The 12,500-nt window shown below is 38.7% G+C and overlaps 1 protein-coding gene across 9 annotated transcripts in view; it reads left to right on the forward strand.

Annotated features, from left to right (window-relative positions):
- LOC127007909 (synaptotagmin-7-like) overlaps positions 1-12,500 on the forward strand; it is a 140,895-nt gene that overhangs the window by 89,111 nt on the left and 39,284 nt on the right. For 5 of the 9 annotated variants that reach the window (XM_050879397.1, XM_050879393.1, XM_050879394.1 and 2 more), the window contains one exon: positions 6,054-6,194. In XM_050879397.1, coding sequence (XP_050735354.1) covers positions 6,054-6,194 — 141 coding nt within the window. The remainder of the gene's footprint in view (positions 1-6,053; positions 6,195-12,500) is intronic. The other 4 variants (XM_050879395.1, XM_050879396.1, XM_050879392.1 and 1 more) reach the window with 1 other exon arrangement.

The raw sequence follows: 12,500 nt of genomic DNA on the forward strand, positions 1-12,500 counted from the left end.
TTTTTGGTGCTTCCTAGAGTTTATTAATTATTCCTTATTTGTGCCATTATAACTAAAGGAGTTTGTGCGATTAGATTAACGTATGACTTAGTGTAGAGAGTTCCGTAGATGGTATGAGATGAGTGAAGAAGGGCTCTAAGTACGGTAAGGCTTTATATGCTGCTCCTAATATATGCCATAAATAAGAATGATGTGTGAATATATATTTGTAGATGTGATATATGTATAGACAGGTTGATATATAGGAAAATGTTCAGGGTTTTCGAAATATAATTGGTCACTTATGGTTACTTATAGATATGTGTATAGGCAAACAGAATGAAATATAGAAAAGGTCTTGGGTTTTTTAAGATAATTCATTAGCAAAGTTAAAATATTAGAAATGCAATTAGTAATAGATATAATTAGATGTTATGAGTGTTTTCGAAATATAAATAATAAGAATGTTTAAAGTTTCATAAATACAGTTACTCATAGATAGATAGAGATGTTTAGAGGCAGACTGATACATTGAAAAAGTAGTTATTGTTATTGAAAACGTTATTCAGGAAATTACCATTCTCGAAAGAGCGTAGGGAACTAAATTCAAATCAGGAGTTTCTTAAAAATACAGTATATACTAAATCGATATACTACATACAAATTGAAACTAACATAGCCTCTACTCACACATAAAGGGAGAAACGGTATTGAAATAGATAGATACATACAAACTGTAACTAACATAACCTCCACAAACGAAGATAGAGAGAGACTTATTGAAATAGGTAAATGCATAGAGTGAAACTAACCAAACTTCCACACCCATATAGAGAGTGAAACTACTGAAATTGATAGATAGACACATTTTAAAACTAACCTAATCTCCACACACATAGATAGAGAGAAAACCTTATTGAATACATAGATACTTACTAATTGAAACGAACCTAACCTCCGCACACGAAGATAGAGAAAAAGTTAATGAATAGATAGATAGATACACACACAGATTAAAACTAACCTAACCTCCACACACACATTGATAGATAGAAACATAATGAACAAATAGATACACGCAGATTAAAACTTAGTACCTAACCTCTACCAACATCAAATTAAAGAGAGAGAGAGAAAGAGAGTGGAAAAAAGTTATAGAAGAGGTCACCATTTCCGAAAGAGGAGGGATATAAATGGAGTAGCCAAAGTTTTGTTAAATACGGGAACTAATACAATAAAGTCCTCGTAAATAATGGGATGACGGCCGCTAGAAGTTCCTCCCTAAGATTAATAGACTAATAAAAGGCTAACGCAATGGACGACCTCAGATTCCAGGTAGCCAAAGGGACAGGTAGGAGGGAGAGAGGAAGAAGGGGAAAGAAGTGAGGTTGAATGGAAGGGAAAGGTGACCGAGTACAAGAAGAACGGAAGAGGGTCAAAAGGGAGAATGGAAGAACGGAAAGAGTGGAAGGCAAAAGCGAGGGAGCATAGTGATCAGGTGAGAGGGAAGGAAGGGAGGATTTTAGGCAGAAAGGAATAAGCGATAGTTTATAAGGAGGGAGATAAGAAAGGGGAGGAGGAGGAGGAGTTAAGTAAAGTGAAAATTTCCGTGCATAACATAGGGAAGAAAGCAAACAGCGACTGAGAATAGAAAGAGGGAGAGGCAGAAAAATAGAAGAGAAGGGAATGTAATAGAAGGAGGAAAGAAACTTGAAGGAAAGGAGGATAACCCAAAGTAAGAAAGGAAGGATAAAAGGAAACAAAAAAATAAAAGAATGGAAGAGGCTGAAGGAGATAGGTTTTAATAGATAGATGAAGCAAATGTAGGGCAAAAGAGGAGAATAGGAAGGACTAGTGAAGGGAGGAACGAAAGGATAAACAAAGGATGGAAGGAAGGAAGTGATTGAGGAAGATAAGAGCCAGACACTTAGTTACGGAAGAGGGAAGAGAAAGAGAGGACAAACGAAGGACGGAAAGAAGGAAGGAACGGATTGAGGAAGAGAGAGGAGGAGGCAGTAGATGGATCCGATTGTTGGAGGCGAATTGGACAGATAAAGTCAATTAAGGGGACGCAGCAAGGTGTTATTGGGAAGGATTCTGCCCCGACTTCGTGACCATGAGAGAGAGAGAGAGAGAGAGAGAGAGAGAGCAGGTCAAGGAAATGAAGACTGCAAAGTGAAGAAAAAGCAGACCGTGAAGAATGGAAGGAAAAGAGAGAAAGAATGAAGTGAAAGAAAGGCGTGCGCATCAAGAAGACAAACGAAGAATTCAGAAGACATAATGGTCAAGACAAAAGAACTGAGAAGACAGAAGACAAAAGGGAAGAAAAATAACGTGAAAAATGGAAGGAAAATAAAGAAGGAAAGCGTGAAGTTCAGTATATACGAGAGAATCAAGAAAGCAGAGAAGATTAAAGGGAAGGAAAGGTGAAATCAACTTGGGAAAGAAAGTAAATAAAAGAAAATAATTAGAAGATCAAACGATAGCAAGACATAGAAGGAAAAAAAATTGTTTGAAAAGTGAAAGTGACCAGGAACAGAACACAAAAAATAATGACAGTAGTAAAAAATATAAATGAAAATAATAATACGCAATAAATAAAGACTGGATCACACACGAGGCCAAAGACAAGGAATGAAAATAAGAGGAAGAGGAAACAGAAGAAAGATCAAGAAATAACGAAAAATAAATGACCAAATAAAGCTAGAAGATTATAAGATTTAATTAAACGATAAAAAAAAATGTGAAAGAGATTAGAAAAATAAAATCAGTAAAAGCAAAATAAAAGGATAACAAAAGGAAAATAAAGATAGAAACAGAAAACTAAAACAAAAAATAACGAAAATAGATCAAATAAAATACCGCATCACAAAGTCAAACCAAATGATAAAGAAATAAAAGACGGAAAAAGCGGGAGATAAATAATAAAATGCTACAATAAAGAGAGAAATAAGAAGAACGTCCATAAAATTCTACTTCACGAGAGAACCAACGACCCGGCGCGCGTGTCACGGCATCTCCGCTACTCCAATTAAACTTCTATTGTCGTCGTGTTTTGCATTCTTGCCCGTTTTTCGTGGGTGTCTCTCTCTCTCTCTCTCTCTCTCTCTCTCTCTCTCTCTCTCTCTCTCTCTCTCTCTCTCTCTCTCTCTCTCTCTCTCTCTTCCACTTTTACTGTTTTTTTCGTTCCTTTTATTTGGTTTGTCCCTCTTATCCTTTCCTATTCTCCTCCAGTTTATTCTCTCTCCATCTCTTTCCTTCTGTTCGTTCTTTCTTCCTCTTTTCCTTTTGCCATTTTTTTTTCTTTTTCTCTATTATACTTTTACTGTTATTTTTTTTTCGTTCCTTTTATTTGGTTTGTCCTTGCTATTCTTCTTTCTTCTCTTCTCCAGTTTATTCTCTTTCTTTTTCTCTCTTCCTCCTGTTTTATTTTTTCTTCCTACTTTTATTTTTGGTGTTTATTCTCTCTCCTTCTCTTCCCTCTGTTTATTAATTCTTCCTCCTTTCCTTCCTCCAGTTTATTTTCTCTCTCTCTTTCTTTTTCGCTCCCTTCCTCCTGTTTATTCTCCCTCCTTTCCTCCCTCCTTTCCTCCTTTCCTCCCTTCCTTCCTCCGTTATCTCCTTCTTCTCCTACTGTTTATTCTCCCTCCTTACCTCCTTATTCCTTCTCCCTCATTTTCTTCTGCTAATTCTCCCTCCCTCCTGTTTACTCTTTCTCCAACCTTTCCTTCATCTTATTCTCCCTCTTTTCCTCCCTCCTTTCCTCCTTCCCTCTTCTTCCACTGTTTTAATCTCGTTCATTTCCTTTTGTTTATTTTTCCTTCCTGCTTTCCTCTTGCTTATTCTATTTTCTCTTTCTGTATTTTCTTCCTCCTCTTCTCCCTCCTTTCCTCCCTTCCTTCTGTAATTTTCTTTGCTATTTCTCCCTCTCCACTTCTCTCTTCTCCCACTCTTTTCTCTCTTGTTTCCTTCTGTTCATTCTTTCTCCCTCCTTTTCCCTCCTCCCTTTCTCCTTGCCTACCGTTTAATCCTCCTTCCCTCATTTCCTCTTGTTTACTCACCCTCCCTCCTTTCCTCCATCCTTTTCTCCTTCCCTCCCGTACTTGTCTTCGCCATTTTCCCCTCGTCACAGGCAGGCGGTGGTAGTGGCAGGTCTGATGGCCCAAAGACGAACGCGCGTTTACCAAAGATCCATTTTTTACCCCGCCGTGCCAGTAATTTTTCCTCTTTACTTGACTCTCCCCTTCCGACATTCGCTTCCCCCGCCGTTCTCCGTTTTCTGTGATGGTCCCTCGTTCGTTGGGTGGTTGGTGGCGGTCCTGCTGAGTCGTCCTTTTTTTTCGTTCGGTGCGCAGTGTTTGAGTCCCGTTATTTATTTGTCGTGTTTTGGTTTATTTTAGGTTTGGTTTTTCGTTTGAGAGGTTTGTTTTGTTAGTGCGATGGTAGGAGGATCAGAAGAAGAGAAAGAGGATGAGGAAAGGTTTTGATACTACTACTACTACTACTACTACTACTACTACTACTACTACCGCTACTGCTACTCCCAATTCTAAAAGGACCTTCAAAACCGTCATCCGTCCCCGGCTTAGCGCGTGGCGAAGCACAAAACCGCGTAAATCCAATTCTTTCCCCGGAGCGAGCGATTTATTTTTTACTCCCTCGCTTTTTTTGTCCATCTGAAGACTCGAATTACCGTCGGCGAGGAAGAAAAGGGACGAGAAAGAAGCGTCTGCATCAGAACCGGCGAGGAGGAAGACGCGAGCGACGGGTAAAGACTGGAAGGAAGGAAGAAAGACGACCGACCATTGTGCGATTGTCTGTTGTCTGTCTGTTCACTGTAGGAGCAACGAGAAGGGACAGAACGTAGATGAGAGGGCGAAAGAGATAGGGAGCGAAAGAACGTAGATGGAAGGGTCTGTTGCAGAGGAACGGGAAGGGATGGAACGTGGAGAGAGAGAGAGAGAGAGAGAGAGAGAGAGAGAGAGAGAGAGAGGGCATAGATGAAAGGGTCTTGCGGAGAAACGGAAAGGGTGAAAGAGATGGGGAATAAAAGAACGTGAATGGAAGAGGAAAAGAGAGTTGGGAAGAGGCAGTTGGAAGAGTAAGATGAAAGACATGAAGGAAAATATGAAAGAGCCGGGATGGGACAGAACATGGAGAATGTGAAATAGACGGAAACAAAAAAAAACGAGGATGAGAAAGGAAAAGAAAGCTGGGAAGAGGCAGAAGGAAGGGTAGGATGAGATTAGGACATAGAGGAGAGGGCGGAAGAGACGGGAAGAAAAGAAAGCACTACATATTGACCTGAGCTTAATAAGAAAAATAATAACAACCACAATAATGATAATGAAAGCCACACGACAGAAGAAAACTCATTAGACAAGGTAGACACAGGTAGTCATTATTTTAAAAGTATATCAGAGTTAATAGAAAATAGCTAAGTCTATCTTCCAAATGAACATATAACTAAAATAGAAGACGGAATGTTAGGAATTAAAGAAAATGGGCAATATACGTTAGGAATAATATAACTGAGTAAACCAATAAGAGTGTAACATATATTACAGACTAACTAAAGTACTACATTTAAAGCTCCTCCCACTTCACGTAAGGTCATTCATTCTACCTCTGTACATATATATAAAAGAAAAATTTACTCCTATTTTTTTCTCCCCCCACGTAACTGTTGTTGTTGTAATCACTTTTCCTGTTCCTGTTCTTGTTCCTCTCATTATCAGTATTCTTATTATTGTGATCAGTGTCCCTGTTTACTACTGTTACCACTATCATTATTACTACTTGTTATTGTTACGCCTCTTGATTGATTGATTGATCCTGTCTCAGTGTCAAATCTTCGTGAGTATCCCCTTCTATATTTTTACATTATCATAGAAAACTTTAAACCTAACCACTAAAGTAAGCCTCTACTGTAGCTGGCCCACAAAGGAGAGAAAGGAAGAGAGAGAGAGAGAGAGAGAGGGAGTGAGAGAGAGTGAGAGAGGGAGCCAGCTGCATGAGAGGCTTAGGAAAAGGGGACCCGCACCAGCTAACCTCACGCCGTTTTCTTCCGACAGATGGCCTTTTTCCAGAACCGCTCCCTCAGCCTCGTGGACATGTACATCGACACCTCCGAGCCCACAGAAAACGTCGGACAGATCCAGTTCTCGATGGAGTACAACTTTAACGAGATGACACTCATTCTGCGGATCATGCAGGTGAGAAAGAGCGAAAGATAGAGTGAGTGATAGAGAGATAGAAATAAAGAGCTAGATATATAGTTAGAGCATGCATTTAAAAGAGAGAGAAATAGAAAGAGAGATAGAGGGACGAATGATAGTTATTTTACGGATCATGCATGTGAGATAGAGATAGAAAGATGGATAGATAGACATACAGATAGATAGAGGAGAGATAATTCGTGTTTTCTGGATCAAGCAGATGAGGTCGATAGATAGTTAAAGATAGACAGATAGATAGATAGAGTGAAAATAACACGTTCTACTACTTTTGCAGGTGAAAGATAGATAAACTTAGATAGATAAATAGGGAAACAGATAAATAGATAATTAGATACAGAGAGAATGTGTACGTGCGTAAGTGTGTGTTTTTAAGGTCATATGTTTAATGGGTTCGATATGGGAGGATTCGCATCACAAAAATTTTAATGGACCAAAGCTTAACATCAGTCACGTACGCACAACGAGCCTCCCCCTTTTTTTTGTTGTGCCAGCGGAGAGGGGAATAAGCTCCCATCTTCTACTAGTGTGCCGTAATTAAAACAATGAAGCCAATAACAGAAACAAACTGCCACCATTAGCACGAGGTTGAGGGTACATGTTGAAGTGGTTGGCGTGAAGGGTCGTAAAACTCTTCGGGGTTTGAGATCCGCATTTCAATTACTAATGGAGGAGAGGAACGCAGTAGGCTATATATTATTCAGGTATTCTTTAGAGAGTTGAAAATTATATAAGAAAACAGATTCAGGTCTTTTTACAGTAAAGGAAATAGCTCAAGGGTAAAATAATAATGAGAAAAAAAGCCGGCTAATCACTGCCCCTATAAAAAAGAGTTAAGAGTGGTCGAAAGAGAGGTCAATTTCGGGAGGAGGAAGAGTTTAAGTCGTAGGCAGGAGGAAATACAGACGAAGGGAGATTCTTTCAGGTTACTTTGTTAGGATGAGCATTAAAACATTAGGTATCACTCAATGCTTTTCTTACTCTAGGGGGATTTTGCGCGATTTTTCAACTACTAATGAAAGAGATGTAATAATAGTGTTCAGGAATTCTTTAGAGAGTTGAATAATATGAAAAAAGCTTCGGCTACAAAAGGATTAGCATTAGAAAGCATACCACTCAATGTGTATAATTATTGGGACATTTTGCACAATTTTTCAACTACTAATTAAATGGGAAAAAATATATAACACAAATTTATTCTTTAGGTAATCTACAGAACGTTAAAATGTTTAGATACCTTTATGAAAACGAACATAAGATTTTCCATCCATACACTCCATATAAATCTATCCCAAGGGACTCATTTATAAACAACAGTGATTTATGAGGACACTGTAACCTTCTATAACTACTTAAGAAGGCACACACAAAGAGAAAAGATTCAGATAAAGTATTCCTCACGCTACCCACGCGAGCCGAACCCTTCCGCCATACAAGGAGAGATTATGCTACTTCATAGCCTTACATCTTACGAGGGAGAATCTAACCCGGTGTGATATGGTGCCAAAGGGGATGAGAGGGTATTAGGAGCACCCATACACGTGCTCGAAGCTTCATAAGGGAAGGAGGAGGAGGAGGAGGAGGAGGCGAGGTAAGCTGTAGAGGAGAGTATATCACGCTGGAAGGGAATGGAAACCTCTGAGGGATGAGGTTATTCTGTTCTACGCGAAGGTGAAGGGAAGGAAAAGCAGGTGATTGATGGAGCAAGGAAACAGACAGACAGATAGATAGACAGACACACAGGCAGACTAGCATGAAGAAAGACCTAGAGGCATACAAACAAAGACAGACATATAGGAAAAGAAGGAAAGCAGAGAGAGATAGAAAGATATAACCAGACAAACAAACCGAAAGACAGATAGATAGACCAACAAACACAGACATAAGGCAAAAAAGAAAGTAAGAAAATTAGTGCCAAAAATAAGAACCGAAAAAAGAAAGTTAAAGAAACGAAAAAAGAGAAAATACGTGTGATAATAGAGAGTAGGTGAGAGAGAGAGAGAGAGAGAGAGAGAGAGAGAGAGAGAGAGGTGGGGGGTAATGAGGCGCGTGATCTATGAGGGGAAAGGCATTTTTTTCCCGGCAACAGAGTGAGTATAATGAGCAGTAATCAGAACGGGGAGGCGAGTTTTAAATGTAGATTACGGGGCTTTTTAATTCCAAAGATGGGCTGATGCGTGCGTGCGTGTGTGTGTGTGTGTGTGTGTGTGTGTGTGTGTGTGTGTGTGTGTGTGTGTGTGTGTGTGTGTGTGTGTGTGTGTTTGCTCTCCCACGGGATGAATTAAAGGGAATGTCATTGCAGAATATATTTTAGAGCGAGTATAAGAAAAAAAAAAGGACGTATTACATTAGAAAGTTACTAAAGTACTGCATGTAAACCTCCTCTCACTTTCCATAAGGTCGTTCATTCTTCTTCTGTACATATATAAAAAGAAAACAATGTACTATTTTTTCTCCTCCATGGGCACTATCGATATTAATTATATATGAGGTAAGTATGATCCAAGAAACAATACGTAGATAACATACATACAAGTGAATACAATATGACCTTCTCACATACATAATACATGACATAGGACAGTAAAACAACGACAGACTTATCGTGTATAGATATGGAGTAGATAAAATGTACCGAAGCGCTATTTTCTCATCTATACATGTTAGAAACCAAATGTGTGAGTGTCATATACATACATACATACATATATACATACATAAAAAGTACCACTGCGGCTTTTGTCGTTAATGTCACACAATGGTGCTTGACATAACAGAGTGTTTGTTGGAAGTGCTCAGCGTGTTAGAGTAGGCGTGACGTGACTGCCAATTAAGGCGAGAGAACTTGAGAGGCTTTCAGTAATTGCGCGCCGTGTTTACTGATTCAAGCGTGAGTGTCGATGAAAAGATTTACCGGCAGAGAGCTTTTAAGGGGACGGATTAGCGACGGGACAGGTAAACAGGATATAGGTGTAAAAAGTGTTGATCCTATAATGGGAATGGATGCCGAAAAAGGTAAAAATAGTTATGAATAGGTAGATTAATAGACATATGGATAAATAGATAGATAGATAGAAAGTAAACTAAGGGAAACTTCAGGGTTCGTTGCACTAAAATATTCATGTAAAGTTTTTTGTTATTAAGTAGACGAGCCAGACCAAAGACTTAGGAAAACATTGAAAATAATACTCTTCCAAAAAATATCGTTCCTTTTAAAAGACGAAGAGAACAAAGTTAATAAAGCAAGAGAAAAAGGTTTATTAATATATCAAGGACGCCGCGGAAAGTTAAGTAGCGCAGAATTTAAAATCACATCCTACATTCCATTAAATATTCAAGGTAAAGAAAATATTTTAAAGAGGAGGCGAATGTTAGCACAGCGGTAACGCGTAGTTTAGGGAGTGTTAGTAAGCAGCGTGTGTTAATAAGTCAGTAGGCAGTGTTAGTAAATGTGTGTAAGTAAGTGTGGTAGAAAGTGTTAGTAAGCAGTGCGTTAGTCAGTCAAGAAGCAATGCAAGTGTTAGTAAATAGTTTTAGTGTGGTAGAAAAGTAGAAAAGTAAAAAGGGAAGGACAAACTTAGAAATTCTCTCTGCCTCTCTCTCCACGCCTGCATCTTTAATTATAGAGAGAAAGTAAAGGTGAAGTTGTGTGGGGTAAAAATCGAAACCTTATCAGAAGTAAAGAAAAATAATAAAATGCAGGGGAGACTAAGTTAGCTATTCTGTGTGTTGTGATTTTAATTTATCTTATTTTTAAGGTCAGGATACGTCAAAATATATAGAGTATGAGGATGGTATAGGTTAACAATTGGCTGTTTCTTATGTTCTATTTCGTTATTTACATTTTCCGGGTAGTTTGTGATTTTACTTAAGGAATTTTTTTTTAAGTAGAAGTTAATGATGCGTCACAAACAATATATATGGGGGAGAAGGTACAAGTTTGCAATTCTCTGTGATTTTCTATTTATTTATTCATTTACTATTTATATTTTCTGGACAGTTCGTGGTGTAGGTTCTTGTTTTTGAGATAGATATCACTTCAGAAATATAAGTGAATAAATGATTGTACTGAGGGAAACATAAGATATCTAATTACTTCTGTCTCCTTATTTTCTATTATATCTATTCAAGTTATCCATTTTTTTTAGATAATGACTACTTCAAAAAGAGAAAAGTAAAGATAATGACGCAAAGATACACATTTCAGCTACTAATTATCTTTTTTCTATCGCTGATACTCACATTAATCAAGACATTTTTGGTGTTTTCGTTTCATTTATTTGGTTTTCGAAGTATACACCACATCAGAAGTCGAAACAAAAGTAAAAAAACAAGAAAAACATCAAGTTTGTCCCATGTTGCAATGTCTCGGCGTCTTCTCATACTTTCCATTTCTTTCTTATTTACATATCCCGCAGAGTTTCTTGCTGGTTTTTCTTTCTTTCTTCTGTTTACTCGAGTCAGACGTTTTTCCCTTTAGGTTTGATATAACTTTGGCATGTTTTGTTGTGGTTTTCTTCATAATATGGACTTGGGTCCCAGAGATTGTGTGTGTGTGTGTGTGTGTGTGTGTGTGTGTGTGTGTGTGTGTGTGTGTGTGTGTGTGTGTGTGTGTGTTCTTTCTATATTTGTTTTTCGTGTTGGGTTCAGTAAGAGAGAGAGAGTGTCTGATACAACAAGATAAAAGAAATATAAAGGCAAAAGAAAGTTTAAGCAAAAACAGAATTCAGAGAGAGAGAGCAGCCAAATTCATTCACCCGCCTCACCTCACTTTTATCTTCCGCCATAAAGCAGAGTGTAACTTCATCAATTTATCTTTTTTGCATGTCGGGAGAAGTTAGGAGGCGCTTAAGACGTTTTTTCTCCATCCCTCCTCCTTCCTGAGAGAGAGAGAGAGAGAGAGAGAGAGTCGGTAAAAAAAATAGACTTATAGAGCAAGATAAAGAGATATCAAGGATGGAAAAGGAGACGAAATAAAGCAAGTGGTGAGAGAGAGAGAGAGAGAGAGAGAAAATTTGTAAGTTCCAAGACACTCTCAATATGACGTCCAGATGAAAAAGTTTTATATTCATTGAAGTAAAAAACTTGGGAGGATCAAAACGACTGAGAGAGAGAGAGTAAAGTAAAGTAAAGTAGAAAGAAGAAATTGCAGTCCTTCTTTCTTACTCTTTCCCTCCTCTTTTCCTCTTTTTCCTCCCTTCTATGTTTTTTCCTCCTCTCTCTCTTCCCCTCTCCATATCCTTTAACTTTATCCTTTCCTTCCTATCTTCGTTTCTTCCACTTCCTCTCCCTCCCCTCTTTATCTCTTCCTCTCTCAATTCCTCCACTTCCTCTTTCTTTAATCCTCTTAGGCTTTCCTCCCTCCCCTTCCTTCTCTTCTATAATCCATTCCTCCCTTCTCTCTTCACTCCATCACCTTCATCTTTTCTCTTCTTCCCCCTCTTCTTCCCCCTCTCTGTCATCCTCTTAATGTTTCCTTCCCTGTCTTTCCTTTCGTTTCTTCCCCTCTTCTTCCTCCAGACCCTTCTTCTATCCCTTCCTTCCTTCCTTCCTTCCTCATTTATCTCCTTAATCCCCTTCTCCTTTCCTTTATATACCATTCCTTTGATTCCTCTACATATTTCACCTCACAATTTCCTTTTCCTTCATTTTCTTTATATTTTCTCTTTCTCATATTTGTTTTATTATTACCTCTCTTTACCCTTCTTTTTTCCTATTCCTTCTTTCAATCTTAATACTTCCAATAGCTTTCATAGCATTTTGTTTTTTATTTTTTCATCATTTCTCTAAGTTACTCCTTCCATTTACCTTTCCTTTTCCTCCCTTATCCTTCAGTTCCCTTCACAGTTTTCTTTCTTCACTTTATTAACTTTCTTCCCTATGCTCCCTTTTCAACAACCAAACCATGTCCTCCCTTCGCTTTACCTTAATTTCCCTTCAATCTTCCTTTTCCTTCACTTCTTAATATCTTGCCTCTTCCCTATACTCCCTTTTCCTCAACCAAATCATTTCCTCCCTTCACTTTTCCTTAATTTCCCTTTCATCTCCCCTTTCCTGCTCGTCTTAATATCTTTCCTCTCTCCCTGTACAAGCCTTTTCTCCCACCTCCTCTTACGTCATCTCCCCTTCCTTCCTCTCTCTCCCCTTTTCCTCCCCTCCCCTCCCCTCCCCTCACCTGCCGGCAGCAAACACGCCCTCCTTTCACCTGTTGCTGATTAGCGCCTCGCCCGCCGCCTCACCTGGCCGCGGCGGAGCTTCACCTTTAGTGCGGGGAGAGGATTTGTG

This window comes from Eriocheir sinensis, chromosome 36 (assembly GCF_024679095.1).
Source record: "Eriocheir sinensis breed Jianghai 21 chromosome 36, ASM2467909v1, whole genome shotgun sequence".
In the NCBI taxonomy this organism is placed as follows: Eukaryota; Metazoa; Arthropoda; class Malacostraca; order Decapoda; family Varunidae; genus Eriocheir; species Eriocheir sinensis.